General features: G+C 45.8%; 1 protein-coding gene across 3 annotated transcripts in view; it reads right to left on the bottom strand.

Annotated features, from left to right (window-relative positions):
• Window positions 1-19,356, bottom strand: part of LOC134945333 (cytochrome P450 2K1-like) — a 251,682-nt gene that overhangs the window by 197,077 nt on the left and 35,249 nt on the right. For all 3 annotated transcript variants that reach the window (XM_063934537.1, XM_063934539.1, XM_063934538.1), the window contains exons 3-4: window positions 11,035-11,197; window positions 2,857-3,006 (exon numbers count right to left, since the gene is read on the bottom strand). In XM_063934537.1, the coding sequence (XP_063790607.1) occupies window positions 2,857-3,006; window positions 11,035-11,197 (313 nt within the window). The remainder of the gene's footprint in view (window positions 1-2,856; window positions 3,007-11,034; window positions 11,198-19,356) is intronic.

Raw genomic sequence — 19,356 nt, 5'->3', positions numbered from 1 at the left:
AAATAGGGCAGAGATGGTGCTATTCTCTGTGAATTGTGTCATCTCACCATAGGTCCTGCGCATTTCATTAGGAAGTAGATGGGATGTAGGAGGTGACAGACTATACAGTAATGCGCTCTACAGACTGGGCGACAGCAGCAATTTGGATGATGATTGATCTCAATATCGTCCAAATTTACTTGTATTGCAAAGCGACAGAAAACCAACGATGAACAACGATGGGGCCGCGCATCATTCATCATTGGTGCATACACACTGAGCGATATGAACAATTTCTCATTCAATAATGAACGAGAACGTTAATATCTCCCTGCAACATCGCCCAGTGTGTAGGGCGCATTAGTCTGTAGGACTTCACAGAAATTCAGGAGTCCACTAGATGTCCCTGGAGAGTAGGCAAGTATGCATTTATAGTAACATTATAGCAATGTTACTACTGCTATCTATTTGCAGGATTACAGTGATATGAGGAATTATTCCAAGAGAAATAACACCTGAGCAAAACCATGCTGCACTACAGGTGGGGCAGATGTAACATGTGCAGAGAGATTTAGATTTGGGTGGGTAGTGTCCAAACTGAAATTTAAATTGCAGTGTAAAAATAAAACTAACATTTGTGGGCTACATGCAAAAGCAGTCCGTATTCACCCTGCACAGAAAAAATAAATACATTTATTTGCTCCCCTTGCATGGCAACATGGTTTGAGTCATACACAAAGTTACTTGCTTTTTTGCTTTACTTCCATATCTGAATTGGGCCAGTGTATTGATTTTTTTAGCCTTTTTTTCCCTTTCTTTTTTACCATTTATACTACTAACTTTTTTACTATAACTTTTTACTATAACTAACATAGTCCTGGTGCATTTGCTTCTGTTGTCAGAAAGAAAAGAGGAGATAGGTATTCTAGGCCTGCAGAATTGGCAACATTTTGTGTTTATGACCTGCTCAGCAAGTCTAGCAAGATGCGCCTTTCCTTTGGATTTAACACTTGCAGGTTAGACACAATTTCCATCCAACTTATTGTGAGCCCTTTTGTGGACATTTTTGTCACTTTGCATTCTGATTAGAAAACGGAATGAGAATGCAGCCAGTGTCGGACTGGCATGTGAAGGGCCCACCAGGGAATACAGTGAGGTCCAGTTTTAGTGGTGTGGCCAGTCTCCAAAGGGGGTGTGGCCAACCACCACATTGGTTCAGGGCCGGAATAAGCCTTTGGGGTGCCCGGGGCACTTGAGACAATAGGCCCCCGGTGGAAGGCGGGGAAGTGTATTTTAGATTGTACATACCTCCCAACATCCATTCCAGGAGGGACAAAATCCTCTTTACCTGGACTTCCTTCTTAATATATGATGGGTGTCACCTGTGTTGAACTATTTAATAGATAAAAAAAATATTTCAACACAGGAGATTGCAGTCATAACTTAAGACAGCATGTTATCCCTCCATGGCTGGGTAATTTTAGGATGTATGGATTGTGTATATTACATTTAACCCAATGGAGTATATTAGATTTAAACAAATAATTAATAATGCCTGAGTACTGTTTATAGCTCCACCTAATTGAGAGACAACTATTTTATTTTCTTGTAGTGGAACAAAGACAATTTAAATATCCTTAGAATACATATGAAAAAAAAATCTATAATTTATCTTGTCATATGCAAGAATAGCAGCAGCCTCTGTACTACTTACACACTGGTACAGGACTCAGGAGGACTCTGTATGTGTGTCTCTCTCTAGACCCTTACTAGAGAACAGATTACATAGGAATCAGATACCCAGCCGGGGAGAAAGAAGCTGTGATCCCTGTGTGACTTACAGCTCTCTCCACCCTCCTATCTCTCCTCTGGCCGGAAAGCTCAATCGGTAGCTCATAAAACCTGATACTCTGCCTGCAATGCATACTGCCCTGTTCACATTCTTGCTGTCTGGTTCTGCTACTGCATGAGAGGGAAAGCTAGCGATGTTGGTGTGCTCTGGCTGGGGCCCCCTAACAAAGGGGGGCCCGGGGTCCAGTATGACCTGCGACCCCCCCCCCCCCCTTAATCTGGCTATGCATTAGTTTGCCTAAACTTCAGAAAGTACATGGTCGGGGTGCCTTGATAAATATATTTAATAAATACTGCTAGTGCATGCATGGTAATGTACCATATTAATCACAGGAATGCACTGTAGAGAATACACCATAGTCCTGTGCAGTATAATGTAACGTAAGTTTAATGTATAAATCAAATGCACAGTCTGGAACCTGATCCCTAGAGTATGAGGTAGGCTCCTTGGCAGTGGGGCCCACCGGGGGTTTCCCTTGTACTTGGTAATTGGTAGGGTTTGGTTGGATGAAAGCAAGCCAGGCTAGCGGAAACAAACAGACTTGAATTACAGGTTGAGTATCCCTTATCCAAAATGCTTGGAACCAGAGGTATTTTGGATATCGGATTTTTCCGTATTTTAGAATAATTGCATACCATAATGAGATATCATGGTGATGGGACCTAAATCTAATCACATAATGCATTTATGTTACATATACACCTTATACACACAGCCTGAAGGTAATTTTAGCCAATATTTTTTATAACTTTGTGCATTAAACAATGTGTGTGTACATTCACACAATTCATTTATGTTTCATATACACCTTATACACACAGCCTGAAGGTCATTTAATACAATATTTTTAATAACTTTGTGCATTAAACAAAGTTTGTGTACATTGAGCCATCAAAAAACAAAGGTTTCACTATCTCAGTCTCTCTCAAAAAAGTCCGTATTTCGGAATATTCCGTATTTCGGAATATTTGTATATGGAATACTCAACCTGTATAACCTTCTCTGTGCATAATAACTTAACTTACTATTGTGAGATTTGATGGTTTCTATGAGTGGGATTAATTCTTCTTGAATTTTCTCTTGAACTGTTTTCTTTCCCATTCCAAAGTCTCGTAGCGTTGACAGTGTAAACCTCCTCAAAGATTTCCATAATTCTCCATTAGAAACTATTATTCCTGAAATACATTTAAAGGCTAGTGAGGTTGCCATAGTTACATTAAACCATAAATTCAATAAGCTGGGAAGGAATCGGGTATTAATTTCAAACAAAGAACCAATGAGTAAGAAATTATTCTTAGTGTGTATCATTTATATGTTGTCTGACTGCTGTATTGCTCCAAATTTATGCTCCAGTAGAAGACATTCTGGGAGAAAAATATTCTATTCTGCTAACTGAATGAGTCATTTTCCCCTTTGATATTGCACCTTGACATAAACTTCAGTTATATGATAAAAAAAATGTGATAACAGCTTTCATTATCTCTAGGAGATATTATCCCATTTATTTTATAGATAATGAAAACCTCACTGATAGCATTTTTAGAAATATACATGAAAACTAAAAGGGTTAAATTTACTAAGTGTCAGATTTGTTGTCTAATTGAAACCGACATACATTGACAGCGGACTACGGTCTTAAATAAAAAGTATTTACTATGCATTTGTTTTGACTGTTCTTTGTCAGCCGCCATCGACACCCATTGACTTTCAATCCCACATTCCGTAGCAAATTACGACTGCAATCCTCTGTCAATCTGCGGCAGATTTAAAGTACTGCACAGACACTCACAGCTTCTCTATCTACTGGGACCCGCATCGTCTCTCCCCCCCTTGGAATTCATCTTCACTTTCTTACCCTTTGACAAAAACCACACTGTGTTTAGTAGAGATGTGCACCGGAAATCTTTCAGGTTTTGTGTTTTGGTTTTGGATTCAGTTCCACGGCCGTGTTTTGGATTCGGACGCATTTTGGCAAAACCTCCCTGAAATTTTTTTTGTCAGATTCGGGTGTGTTTTGGATTCGGGTGTTGTTTTTCAAAAACCCTCAAAAACAGCTTAAATCATAGAATTTGAGGGGCATTTTGATCCCATAGTATTATTAACCTCAATAACCATAATTTCCACTTATTTCCAGTCTATTCTGAACACCTCACACCTCACAATATTATTTTTAGTCTTAAAATTTGCACCGAGGTCGCTGGATGACTAAGCAAAGCGACCCAAGAGGGCGGCACAAACACCTGGCCCATCTAGGAGTGGCACTGCAGTGTCAAACAGGATGGCACTTCAAAAAATTGGCCCCAAACAGCACATGATGCAAAGAAAAGAGAAAAAGAGGTGTGCTGTGGTCGCTGGACGGCTAAGCTAAGCGACACAAACACCTCAATATCACAGAAATTATTCGTTCTAATCAATGGTATTATTGGTCCAAATCACTGGAATAAAATGACAAAATCACTGGAATTAAATGGCAGTAATGTCGGGAATTATATCAAATGGCAGTACCACTGGACATATACGGAAGTGTCAGACAGGATGGCACTTAAAAAAATTGGCCCCAAACAGCACATGATGCAAAGAAAAGAGAAAAAGAGGTGCACTGTGGTCGTTGGACAGCTAAGCTAAGCGACACAAACACCTCAATATCACAGGAATTATTTGTTCTAATCAAAGGTATTATTGGTCCAAATCACTGGAAGAAAATCACAAAATCACTGGAATTATTCGTTCTAATCAATGGTATTATTGGTCCAAATCACTGGAAGAAAATGACAAAATCACTGGAATTAAATGGCAGTAATGTCGGGAATTATATCAAATGGCAGTACCACTGGACATATACGGAAGTGTCAGACAGGATGGCACTTAAAAAAATTGTCCCCAAACAGCACATGATGCAAAGAAAAGAGAAAAAGAGGTGCACTGTGGTCGCTGGACAGCTAAGCTAAGCGACACAAACACCTCAATATCACAGGAATTATTTGTTCTAATAAATGGTATTATTGGTCCAAATCACTGGAAGAAAATGACAAAATCACTGGAATTATTCGTTCTAATCAATGGAATTATTGGTCCAAATTACTGGAAGAAAATGACAAAATCACTGGAATTATTCGTTCTAATCAATGGTATTATTGGTCCAAATCACTGGAAGAAAATGACAAAATCACTGGAATTATTCGTAAACATTTGTAGAAAGTCGCTGCTTTCTGATTACAGAAATGCTCAGATATTCCTGCGAATCCACAATCCCTTCCAAGAGGAAAAAGAAATTAAGAAATTGTTGTTTGAGAACGTTTGTTCTCTTTCCCTTACAAAGGAACAAACCACTTTCCAAGAAGAGTGACGTTTTTGGGATTATGGAGACATAATGTTTTTGAATATAAATCCTAAAGCAGGTGGTGTATTAGAGCAAAAGAGTGCAAGAGACCAGCCATGCAGTTTCTGAAATATTAGGACAAAATGTTACTGTATTTCATAAGCACTCATTCCTAACTCTGCTAAGTACTGTTTTGTATACTGTATCTGGCTTCCATGAGGTAGTTGTCCATTATTTCAGCTTCCATTGACCTTTTTGAAAGCGGTAGAAGTTATCGATTCTTCCCCCCCCCCCCCCCCCTATTTTTAATTTTCTACTGCATAGCCCAGTAAAATGTTGCAATGTTAGGTATTGACTTGTGCCTTCTTGGGGTCCACTTCTTCACCAAATCCAGCCTAACCCTCTTTTCCACATTCTCTATGTACCCCATCTGTGTCACCCATGTCTGTCTACCCCTCCCCTTTAGATTGTAAGCTCTCACGAGCAGGGCCCTCTTCCCTTATGTGCTTATCCTTTGTCTTACTTTAATAATCTTCAACTGTACCACATCCAGCAGTCTTCTGCCACCTGATACTTATTCCAGTGTCATCTGCTGATGTAACTATGTGTATTTACCCTGTACTTGTCCTATACTGTCATCAATTGTAAGTTGCTGTTTTCCTGTTTGATTATTTATGTACTCTGTAATTGGGCGCTGCAGAACCCTTGTGGCGCCATATAAATAAAGGATAATAATAATAATAATAATAATAATAATATAGGGTGTATAATCCCCAGGTGTATCTCACACATCACACAGTACAGTATATAGGGTGTATAATCCCCAGGTGTATCTCACACATCGCTCAGTACAGATTACAGGATGTATAATCACCAGGTGTATAACACACGTTGCACAGTACAGTATACATACTGGTCACAACACTGCAGCAGATATTGAGCACTGATCAGGATACTAGAAGTGACACAGAGCTGTAAGATACAGCAATGGCCTACTGTACTGTACTATATATATATGTATACTGCTGGTCACCAAAATGCTGCACTGTCCTATTATATACTGCTCACAATAATGCAGCACAGATATGGAATGGATACTTGCAGTGACACAGAGCTGCAAGATACAGCAATGGCCTACTGTACAACTATATACTGTTGGTCACCAAAATGCTGCACTGTAATACTATATATACTGCTCACAAAAATGCAGCACAGATATGGAATGGATACTTGCAGTGACACAGAGCTGCAAGATACAGCAATGGACTACTGTACTGTACTACTATTATACTAGTGGTCCCCAGCCCCCACAATAAAGCACACTGAGCACAGATATTTGCAGCACACTGAGCACAGATATGGAGCGTTTTCAGGCAGAGAACGTAGATATTTTCAGCACACTGAGCACAGATATTTGCAGCACACTAAGCACAGATATTTATAGAACACTGAGCACAGATTACGGAGCTTTTCAGGGAGAGAACGCAGCCACGTCCTGTCCGTTCAATCTCCAATGCATGAGTGAAAATGGTGGCGCCGCGCCGCTCTTTATATAGAATATGAATTTCGCGAGAATCCGACAGCGGGATGATGACGTTCGGGCGCGTTCGGGTTAACCGAGCAAGGCGGGAAGATCCGAGGCTGCCTCGGAACCGTGTAAAATAGGTGAAGTTCGGGGGGGTTCGGATCTCGGAGAACCGTACCCGCTCATCTCTAGTGTTTAGAAACACGGTAGGTACTGGACACTGGGCATCTAAAATGGTTATCTCATTGCTACTAGTTCCGTGTGAGTGTACACACATCGGTCGATGGTTTCTTACTGCGCATGCATATGAGCCGCAGTGCACATGCGAAGCGATTGATTTGTTATAGCGGTTGCATAGAGGAATTAGTCGCAGAGTAAGTGATAGGAAGACAGCATTTGGGGGTGGTAACGGGGAGTGGTTGTCCAAATGCAGGTTTGTCATGGCCGTTCAGACAGCATTTTGTGGGTGTGCATAAATTAGTGTTATGATCTTACTTGCTACTGGAGAGACCTCTGCATCATTGGAGAGCAGCTCAGCCTGCACGTCCTCAGAGGCACACTCAGCTATATGACCCATTTTGCGACGATGGTACCAATGAAACTGCAATTATATGCCGTCAGACTGAAATTATGTGATAGCAATGGGCATCCTTATGTTAGCTTCTGCATATATTAGTACTGTATATAGTCAGAATTGCGTACGGCACAAGATAGCAACGGCAGTAGCAAGATCCACACCTGAATAGGATTTTTGGTAGCCGCACAGTTGCTTCTTTATAGAGACTGCTGCTTGGTTCATTAATCTGTGTCTTTAATTATGTAAGACTTCTCACTACACCCTCTAGCGCCATTGATTCCTATTTAGTATTAATAGAAAGATGGTACCCTTTACATCGCAGTGTACCCTCACATGAGATTTGTTGCTATACTAGACATAAACATATTGTACAACTGTTAGATGCTATTAATATTTCAGCCATATCAATTAGTTATATTTAGAGATGTGCACCGGAAATTTTTCAGGTTTTGGTTTTGGATTCGGTTCCGCGGCCGTGTTTTGGATTTGGACGCGTTTTGGCAAAACCTCCCTGAAAAGTTTTTGTCGGATTCGGGTGTGTTTTGGATTCGGGTGTTTTTTTTCAAAAACCCCTCAAAAACAGCTTAAATCATAGAATTTGGGGGTAATTTTGATCCTATATTAACCTCAATAACCACAATTTCCACTCATTTTCAGTCTATTCTGAACACCTCACAATACTATTTTTAGTCCTAAAATTTGCACCGAGGTCGCTGGATGACTAAGCAAAGTGACCCAAGAGGGCGGCACAAACACCTGGTCCATCTAGGAGTGGCACTGCAGTGTCAGACAGGATGGCACTTAAAAAAATTGTCCCCAAACAGCACATGATGCAAAGAAAAGAGAAAAAGAGGTGCACTGTGGTCGCTGGACGGCTAAGCTAAGCGAAACAAACACCTCAATATCACAGGCATTATTCGTTCTAATCAATGGTATTATAGGTCCAAATCACTGGAAGAAAATGACAAAATCACTGGAATTATTCGTTCTAATCAATGGTATTATTGGTCCAAATCACTGGAAGAAAATGACAAAATCACTGGAATTATTCATTCTAATCAATGGTATTATTGGTCCAAATCACTGGAAGAAAATGACAAAATCACTGGAATTATTTGTTCTAATCAATGGTATTATTGGTCCAAATCACTGGAAGAAAATGACAAAATCACTGGAATTATTTGTTCTAATCAATGGTATTATTGGTCCAAATCACTGGAAGAAAATGACAAAATCACTAAAATTATTTGTAAACATTTGTAGAAAGTCGCTGCTTTCTGATTACAGAAATGCTCAGATATTCCTGCGAATCCACAATCCCTTCTGCTGCACCAGGGACGTGCAGTCAGGGGAGGCAGTGCCTCCCCTGTCATAATGATTAAGATAATACAAAGAAGATGCATATGACACATATTCTGTGTCATATGTATCTTCTTTATATTATTCTTTACATTTCTCCCCTCTCTATGTATTTGGGAGGCACCGATCGTGGTGCCTCCCGTTGTCACTGCGGAAAGTATGGGGGGCGGGCACGGGCGGGGACTAGCCTTGGGCTGTAAAAGCCCATTGAAAATATATGGGAAAGCGGCCCCATTAGTGGTGCCGCTTTCATACAGGGACGTGCTTTCAACCTATGAAAGCACGTCCCTGTCAGTGAGGCCACAGTGATTGGCCAGCGGATCCGTCCCTGGATCCGCTGTCAATCACTGTGTGGGCGACGCGGGGGAGGAGGTGCGGGCGGCTGGATGCGGCGATGGTGCGGGCGGTGGGATGCGGCGGTGGAGCGGGCGTCGGCGGTGCGGGTTGCGGTGGTGGTGCGGCGGCGGAAATTACCTTTATTCTGCAGAGTTTGGCAGCAGAGCGGTTCCAGTTTCAAAAATGGCGCCTCAGCGTCATTTTTGAAATTCAAGATGGCCGCCGCGAGCCAATCACGGCTCGCCGCGTCATCGCCCCGCCCCCGCCGGCTGACTTATATAAGTCAGCGCGAGGCGGAGGAGAGTCAGTCCGACGGCGGAGGAGGAGCAGTGAAGAGCTCCTGAAGAATGAAGACGCCGGAAGTCCTGGCTGGGCGGCGGCTATGCAAAAGAGCTTAGCAGCCGCCGCCCACCAGGTGAAGACGCTGGAAGCCCTGGGGGGGTGGCGCCCCCCCAGGTGAAGACGCCGGAAGCCCTGGGAAGGCGGCGGCCACGCAAAAGAGCTTAAAGGCCGCCGCCCCCAGGTGAAGACCCAGTTTAATAAAGTTTATTTTCAAGATAGTGTGGTGTTTTTATTTTAATATTTTCTTTACAGGTGGACTACAGGTGCCAGCGGGCACTTTATGTCCGGGCATGCTGGCACTTGTGGTTCTCCAAGTGCCAGCATGCTGGGGCAGGCTTGCTGGGACCTGTAGGCTACAAGTAAAGAACAATATTACTATTCTTTGCAGGTGGACTACAGGTGCCAGCAGGCCCTTTGTGTCCGGGCATGCTGGCACTTGTGGTTCTCCAAGTGCCAGCATGCTGGGGCAGGCTTGCTGGGACCTGTAGGCCACCTGTAAAGAACAATATTAACACACAATGAACCCCGTACCCACCGCCACCAGGGGTGCGGGGCATAGCACTGGGCTATCAGCCCAGTGCTGGTTACTGCTCGGGAGGGGGGACCCCATTTTTATTTTTTGGGGTTCCCACTTTCCGAGTAATTCCAACCCTGGGCTGACTGGCTGGGGGGCAGATTAATGTAATGGCAGGGGGACCCCACACTGAGTGTCTCCCCTGCTATGGCATTACTCCCCCTAGCTGGTTCTGCCTAGTGCTGGTTTTACTGGTGTGTTGGGGGACCACACTTTTTTTTTTTTTTTTTCAGGGGAGGGGGGGGGGGGGGAGGGTTTCTTAGCTGCCAGTGCCTCCCCAACCAGTGACCTCACCGCACGTCACTGTGCTGCACAGATATGGATTGGATACTTGCAGTGACACAGAGCTGCAAGATACAGCAATGGCCTACTGTACTGTACTACTAGCAGTATAATTATGTACTGGTGGTCCCCAGTCCCCACAATAAAGCACACTGAGCACAGATATGGAGCGTTTTCAGGCAGAGAACGTAGATATTTGCAGCACATTGAGCACAGATATTTGCAGCACACTGAGCACAGATTACGAAGCTTTTCAGGGAGAGAACGCAGTCACGTCCTCTCCATTGAATCTCCAATGCACGAGTGAAAATGGCGGCGACGCGCGGCTCTTTATATAGAATACGAATCCGACAGCGGGATGATGACGTTCGGGCGCGTTCGGGTTAACCGAGCAAGGCGGGAAGATCCAAGGCTGCCTCGGAACCATGTAAAATGGATGAAGTTCGGGGGGGGGGGGGGGGTTCGGATCTCGGAGAACCGAACCCGCTCATCTCTAGTTATATTGGACCGTAGAAGAAAAGACGTTACTTCAATAAGCTAAGAAAAGTAGACAGCAAGGGATTTAAAATCGATGATAATCTATCTCAGTCGATGTTGGGTTGCAGAGGCTGAAACACATTTGCCAACAGCTGATTTTTTTAATATTATATTTTAAATATTAATACAGTACCTGTGAGTTTAAGTCCTGGACGAACAACATCAATTTTGAGTGATTTTAAATCGATCAAACTCGACCTTTAGTAAATATGCTCCCAATTGTCAATAAAAGATCTAAGAAACAGAATTACACTAAAATATTCTACAAAAAGTTCTCAGGCATTACACAGCCATCTCCATAGATGAATTGTAACATGGGCAGAATACACCTTATTAATTGTGTTCTAATTACCCTTTTCTTCTCCGAATAGCTTGTACAGGGGCATTTCCAACCTATGTCCGAAATCATCAGCTTGGACGATGAGAGCGTCCTTCACAGCTTTGTACCCAGCAATTATCACCACCTTCTTGGGTCCAAACTGTACAGTAAAGACTTCTCCATATTTCTCAGAAAGCTGCAACACATTACCATTTTCCATTATATCACATTACGTTTGACAAACACATTCTTCCACATACAGTACAGTGCTGAACATGGTGGTTTAAATCCCTATTTCATCCTTAGAGATCACATCAGCTTCTAAGCTGTTTTAACTTGTTGTAGCCGGTCTGTCTGTCTGTCATGTATTCCATAAATAGTGCATACCTGCAGCATGTTACAGCCAAACACTATTGCCTGCCAGAATATCCCTGATTTAACCAATTTGTCTAAACGACAGGTTTTGTCGATTTTCCAGTGTTTGGGAGTAAATGGTCGAGTGTCATTTGCTTTCATTCCTTACCAGATTTTCATTCCAACCAACCAGATCTGGCAGATGATCTGCCAGATAACTGTATAGTGTATGCCCAGCTTTACAAATGAGAACGTCTGTTTGTTTGTCTGAAGCCACTGAACCGATTAAAATAAGGTTTTCACTATTGTGTAGCAGAGCCATAACTAGACTTTTTGGTGCCTGAAAGAGAATTGTCGCGCCCTACCCTGCAGCGCTATGTGTGGTGGCACACCCTGAACATACCTAGTTACGGCCCTGTTGTGTAGGTAATTTTACCAGGTAGGTTTTAAGCTAAGTATCATAAAAAATGGGCATCAGGGGGCTGTGGGCGGGGCTCGGCTGGGAGGGGTCTCCTGCACTAATCAGTTAGTTATTGTTGGGATTTCACAATGTCTAGGAGAAAATATTCACCTATTTGTGACAGTGCTGTGAGTAACAGGTCATATATTGTAAGAAGAAATAAGGATTGCTCAGAGAGTGCATCGCTTAGAAAACCAACTCGCAATCAATACCTTTGCACGTAGAATACATTTCTCCAGCACCTTCCGCCCCTACCAAAATCCGAAAACCCTAGGTAACCAACTTCCATTATCAATGACTTCCACCCGAGTGGAGCCGGATACTGCAGCTAATTCTTATTATGTGGAAAATCTCCACAGTCGTCTCAGGTCTTCTTATCATTTTATTGTAATTGTTAGTCATTGGTAGCAGGATATTCAGCAACGTTTAAAACCTTTTTCTATGGAATCTTTGCAGTTGTAGCAGATCTGGTCATATCGTAATTACCAGCTGCAAAGTACAACATTTATGAACGCATGGAGCATTTAACTTTGCACCAATAATGTATTCCTGTTCAGCCACCTGGTCCACACATAGCGTCATACTGGGTATCATAGAACATTCACAGGTGCATTTGTGGCACCCCAGAGGAAACTGGTTATTAGCTGTGGCCTATACAGTGAAGTGGCAGGATCCGATTGGATAGAGCAGGAGGAGCAAGTGGAGCCTTGTGGGAAGAAGAGGGTGTGATGTTGTGGTTGGAGCTGGAGCCATTAACGCTGGCAGACGTGTGCAAGGAGCAGATGTGAAAATTGGAGTGTTGAGGTGGTAATGCAGCAGACTGCTGTGAGCTACACTGCAGAGCAATAGGCAGCTGAGTGCTTGCAGGAGAGTCATGGGAGCCGGTAGAGCAGGCAAGGGGCACCGCAGCCGTGGACCAGACGCCGCCAGGCCTATGCAGAGGCGTGGACGCTGTGGCCATTTTGAGCAGGTTGTGATGCCGCGTGGAGTCACACGTGGGTGTGAAAAAGCCACAAGAGTCTAAGGGGCCTATTTATCACCATCAGCATCTTGGTTGCGGATGTCATGTGATAAAAACGCCCAAAGTCGCACTGCGATAATTGATTACATCGCAGGGATGTATCAATTATCGCATACATGGACAGAGCTTGCGGTCAAGCTCTGTCCCTGCAATGCCTCTTCGCAGCATCATCTGGTATTTACCGTAAAAAATAGACCGATGTCCTGCTGCACATGCGCCACCCCCGCCGACACTGCCGCTACCACCATCGCCCGTCGCCCCCCTCCCCCATCATGACTACCCCCGCACGCTGCAGACATCCCCCAGCAAAATAATATACTCACCTGTCCAGGGAGCCAGTCCGATCTGCTTCTGCTGGGCTGCCGGGCGCTGGATCCTTTGTGCTGCGGTGACCTCCGATGCTGTAAAGTGCGCTGCTGCTTTGCAGCGTCACTTTACTGCACAGGGGTCACATTGCAGCACATGGAGGACCTGTCGCCCAGCGAAGCAGCGGACAACGGCTCCCTGGACAGGTGAGTATGTTTTTGGGGAGGTTTTTTTCTTTTTACACTCTGATCAGTTTGTGTGTCCACACATAGCTGATCACTGGAGCAGGGTCCTGCTCAGCTTTCTCTGCCAGGGGCAGAGAAAGCTGGGCATATGCCTCCCTATCACAATGGTGCCCTGTGATCTCGCCAGCCTGAGCTGGCGAGGCCATCACAGGGCACACTGCGGTATTTTTTCACTTTTTTTCCGTACATCTGGTCAGATCGCATTTTCCATTATAAGTATGGGGAATGCGATGTGGCTTACTAAAAAAAAAAAAAAGTGAATTAAAGGGTTTGGATAAGTTTTTCATAAAAACTGCTCCAAATACCCTTTAATACACTTAGGTGATACTAAAAATAGGATTTTGGTAGCTACCGGTAAATCCTTTTCTTGTAGTCTGTAGAGGATGCTGGGGTGCACATTAGTACCATGGGTATAGATGGGTCCACCAGGAGCCATTGGCACTTTAAGAGTTTGAGAGTGTGGGCTGGCTCCTCCCTCTATGCCCCTCCTACCAGACTCAGTCTAGAAACTGTGCCCGAGGAGACGACATACTTCGAGAAAAGGATTATAAGTGGTGAGATTCATACCAGCTCACACATACAAGGCACGGCAAGTCAACTAGCTTGAACTACTCAGCAACAGCTGAAACATTAATTACCAAGTAACAATGAAGTACTCAACTAAAACGAAGTTGTACTGAACCAAATAATAATTGCAGGAAAATGAAGCACCAGGCGGGGGCCCAGCATCCTCTAAGGACTACGAGAAAAGGATTTACCAAAATCGTATTTTCTCTTATGTCCTAGAGGATGCTGGGGTCCACATTAGTACCATGGGGATGTACCAAAGCTCACAGAACAGGAAGGAGAGCGTGGAGGCTCCTGCAGAACTGATTGACTGAACTTCAGATCATCAGTAGCCAAAGTATCGAACTTATAAAACTTTCCAAACGTGTTCGACCCAGACCAAGTTGCAGCTCGGCAAAGTTGCAATGCCGAGACACCCCGGGCAGCCGCCCAGGAAGACCCCACTTTACGAGTAGAGTGGGCCTTAACAGATTTTGGACACAGCAGCCCTGCCGTAGAATAAGCATGCTGGATAGTGAACCTAATCCAGCGAGAAATAGTCTGCTTAGAAGTAGGACACCCAATTTTCTTGGGATCATATAGGACAAACAGAGAGTCCGACTTTCTGTGACGAGAAGTTCTCTTCACATATTTCTTCAGAGCCCTTACAACATCCAAGGACTTTGATGTAATTGAGGAGTCAGTAGCCACTGGCGCCACAATAGTTTGGTTGATATGAAATGCTAACACAACCTTCGGAAGAAACTGCTGACGTGTCCGAAGCTCAGCTCTATCTTCATGGAAGATCAAATAAGGGCTTTTACAGGATAAAGCCCCCAGCTCGGACACACATCTAGCAGAAGCTAAAGCCAACAAAGTGATCGCCTTCCATGTAAGAAATTTGACCTCTATCTCCTGTAGCAGTTCAAACCAATCCGACTGGAGGAATTGCAACACCACGTTAAGGTCCCAAGGCGCCGTAGGCAGTACAAAGGGAGGTTGGATATGCAGAACTCCCTTCAAAAAGGTCTGAACCTCAGGGAGGACAGCCAATTGTTTCTGAAAGAAAATGGATAGGGCTGAAATCTGGACCTTTACAGATCCCAAACACAGACCCATATCCACTCCTGCTTGCAGGAAGAGGAGGAAACGTCCCAGTTGAAACTCCACCATAGGAAACTTCTTGGACTCACACCAAGAGACATATTTCTTCCAAATACGATGGTAATGTTTAGACGTTACCCCTTTCCTAGCCTGAATGAGGGTAGAAATAACCTTTTTCGGAATGCCCTTCCGAGCAAGAATCAGACGCTCAACTTCCATGCCGTCAAACGTAGCCACTGTAAGTCTTGATAGGCGAACGGCCCCTGCTGCAGCAGGTCCTCCCGAAGAGGAAGAGGCCTCAGCTCTTCTTGCAGTAGATTCAGAAGGTCTGCTTACCAAGCCCTTCTTGTCAGTCTGGGGCAATGAGGATCGCTTGAACCCTTGTTCTCCTTATGAGCTTTAGGATTCTTGGGATGAGTGGGATTGGTGGAAACACGTACACTGACTGGAACACCCACACCAGGGCGTCCACTGCCACTGCCTGTGGGTCCCTCGACCTGGAACAATAACGCCAAAGCTTCTTGTTGAGATGAGAGGCCATCATGTCTATTTGGGGTAGGTCCCAAAGATCTGTTATTTCCTTGAACACCTCCAGATGGAGTCCCCACTCTCCTGGATGGAGATTGTGTCTGTTGGGGAAATCTGCTTCCCAGTTGTCTACTCCCGAAATGAAGATGGCTGACAGCGCCAGAGGAGTATTCTTGTCATCTCCGACATTGCTGCTCTGCTCTTCGTTCTGCCCTGTCGGTTTATGTAAGCCACTGTTGTGACGTTGTCTGACTGCACTTTAATGGCCCTATTTCTTAGAAGAGGGACCGCCTGAAGAAGACCGTTGATGGCTCTTAGTTCCTAGAATGTTGATGGGCAGGCCAGCTTCCAGGCTTGACCACCATCCTTGGAAGGTCACTCCTTGAGTGACTGCTTCCCAGGCCTTGAGGCTCGCATCCGTTGTTAGCAGGACCCAGTCCTGAATCCCGAACCTGTGGCCTTCCAGGAGGTGAAGCAATTGGAGCAACCAGAGGAGTGAAATCTTGGCCCTTGGCGACAGACGAATCCTCTGATGCATGTGGAGGTGAGATCCCACCACTTGTCCAGGAGATCCAGTTGGAAGGTCCGAGCGTGGAACCTCCCGTACTGGAGGGCCTCGTAAGAGGCCACCATCTTTCCCAATAGGCGAATGCAATGATGAACAGACACCCGGAGTGGCTTCAAGACATCCCGGACCATAGATTGGATCACCAACGCCTTTTCCTGCGGAAGAAACACCCGCTGCACCCCCGTATCCAGGATCATTCCCAGAAATGACAATCTCTGGGTTAGTTCCAAATGTGACTTTGGAAAGTTCAGAATCCAACCGTGTCTCTGGAGCAATCATGTTGTGAGAACAATGGACTGCAGCAGCTTTTCCTTGGACGACGCCTTTATCAGGATATCGTCCAGATATGGAATGATGTTCACCCCCTGCTTGCGGAGGAGTATCATCATTTCCGCCATCACCTTGGTAAACACCCTCGGTGCTGTGGAGAGGCCGAATGGCAGGGCCTGGAACTGGAAATGACAGTCCAGCAATGCGAAAGGGAGATAAGCCTGATGCGGCAGCCAGATCGGAATGTGGAGGTACGCATCCTTGATATCCAGTGATACCAGGAATTCCCCCTCTTCCAGATCTGATATCACCGCCCTGAGAGACTCCATCTTGAACTTTAACTCCTTTCTATCTGCCTGCTCCTTTAAGGCGGTAGATCCCGGAACAGGCAAAACCACCTTCTTTGAGAGTCTGTACACAGATACGTCAACAATCGGAGGGATTTCCCACTTTTTCCTATCCTCCTCAGGGAAAGGAAAAGCCACCTGAACCCTTTTAGGGATCTGGAACTTTTTCTCAGGGTTTTCCCATGCTTTTTCAAATATAGCATTTAACTCCTTTGAACCAGGGAAGGTTAGCGAGGCTTTTTTATTTTCCGTGTAAAAAGCCTCAACCTGCTCAGGTGTGGTTTCATTAACATTTAACACATCCCTGATAGCCTCTATCAACAATTGCACCCCCTTTGCAAGAGATGCGGACCCTCGCAACACATCCCCATTACCATCTGTAGTGTCAGAATCGGTGTCTGTGTCGTCTTGTGTAACATGCACAAGCGCACGTTTGTGGGGGTATAAAGCGGGATGACCTGAGGTACCAGACACAGGCCATACAGCCATAGAACGCTGTGATACCTGGGTTGTAGATTCATTACTAGCAACCCTGTCAGAAATCTGAGAAATCCAAGTTTTGATAGAGGAAAACCACTCTGGTTCCCTTGCTGGTATCTGTGCTAAAGCAGTGCTAACCTGATTACATGGAATGGTATCATCCTGTGAGGATAAATCCTCTGCAGCATGTGACACATTGCCCCTGGACATAGCTAAAGGAGACCACCAAACACTCCACACAGGTGGGGGCAGAGTTTACACCCCAAGACGGCAAGAGAGACACAGAGATCGGAGCCAACCCACAATACAGCGCTTTTAGTAAAAGGCAACCCCTTACCAGTCCAGACTGTGTCCCTTAATAGGAGACACAGCCATTTTGCAGCCTCCCCTCCCTTCTACAATCCCCTGGTACCATGTACAGACAGATGGAGCTGCTGTGGAGGGACCTGATCTTCCATCCAGCGCTGTGCAGGCAGGAAAATGGCGCTGGAACGCTGCTGGGTCCGCTCTGAGGAGAAGCTCCGCCCCCTTATTGGCGCTGTCTTCCCGCTCTTCAGATTTTTATACTGGCCTGAGGACTTTTGCTGGCTGAAATCCGCGGACCCCGGCTGCCTTGCTGACCAGTGTGGGGGTAAGTGCTGGCCCAGGGAGCCCTTCACAGCGCCGCACCATGTGCTCCCTCCCCATTGCCGCCATCTTCACAGCGGCCCGCCGCTTGGGGTGGTCTTCAGTATGCCGAATGTCGGGATCCCGGCGCACAGTATACCGGCGCCGGGATCCCGACACCCGGCATACCGACAGCTATTCTCCCTCGTGGGGGTCCACGACCGCCCTGGAGGGAGAATAAATAGCGTGGCATGTGTAGCGCACCACCGTGCCCGCAGCGCGGAGAGTGCAGCGAGCCGCAAGGGGCTCCTTTGCGCTCACCACACTGTCGGTATGCCGGCGGACGGGCTCCCTGCGCCGGTATGCTGGTCGCAGGGAGCCCGGCCGCCGGCATACCATACTACACCCCCCCGCTTGCTAGGGGAGTCGATGACTAACTCACCACTTCTTCAGCTCTGTAAGGGGTTGGCGGCATGCTGCTGGTGCGAGCGGCCCCCTGTGGCGGAGACCGATCCGACCCCTCTCGAGCTCAGTGTCCAGTCAGCGGAATCAGTGGCTCAGACCCCGCAGGGCGGACACTACTCCCCCCCTTAGTCCCTCGCTGCAGGCAGGCTGTTGCCAACAGCCTCCTGTAAAAAAACAAACTCTAAATAAAACTTTTACTAGAAAAGCTCAGGAGAGCTCCCCTAGCTGTGACCGGCTCCTCCGGGAACATTTTTTAAACTGAGTCTGGTAGGAGGGGCATAGAGGGAGGAGCCAGCCCACACTCTAAAACTCTTAAAGTGCTAATGGCTCCTGGTGGACCAGTCTATACCCCATGGTACTAATGTGGACCCCAGCATCCTCTAGGACGTAAGAGAAAACAGCCATACTTGAGCAAAGGTGACATAATACTGCTGTCCAAGTTATACTTGGACAGCAGAAGTGGTACCACTATACTTACTTCTTCCTCAGTATCTGGTCAGTATCATCTAACTGACACTATACTTTACTATATTTCTGAACCTACTTCTCCATAACACTCTCTCATCCACTAGTGGGCATTGGGTATTTGGCAGAAAGTCTGGTTAATACCTATAGCCATACCACACTGGATATGCCCGATCTCATCTGATCTTGGAAGCCAAGCAGTGTTGGCTTGGTCAGTACGAGGAAGTAGACCACCTGGGCAGGGGTGTCTGAAGAGTAGAGGAGGCCCACCCAGAGTCTGCACACGGGCCCCCTCTTCTCTTCAGACACCACTGGGCACCTCCTGGGCAGGGGTGTCTAAAGAGAAGAGGGGGCCCGTGTGCAGACTCCGGGTGGGCCCCCTCCTCTCCACGGCATTGTGCCAGAGTCTACTGCGCATGCGCAGGTATCCGGAAACCTGGCACCCATGCTGCGCACGCGCAGCGGCCATTTTGGGAGTGATTTTTTTTGCCACAACGGCTGCGGCTGCAGCGTCCAACGCTGGACTCCAGAGAGGTGAGTATTAAAATATGGGTGCAATGTGTCAGTGTGGGCCGCACCTGGACCCAGGG

This window comes from Pseudophryne corroboree, chromosome 7 (assembly GCF_028390025.1).
Source record: "Pseudophryne corroboree isolate aPseCor3 chromosome 7, aPseCor3.hap2, whole genome shotgun sequence".
In the NCBI taxonomy this organism is placed as follows: domain Eukaryota; kingdom Metazoa; phylum Chordata; class Amphibia; order Anura; family Myobatrachidae; genus Pseudophryne; species Pseudophryne corroboree.
The sequence above is the reverse complement of the archived record's forward strand: the minus strand, read 5'-3'. Positions and strand labels throughout refer to the sequence as shown.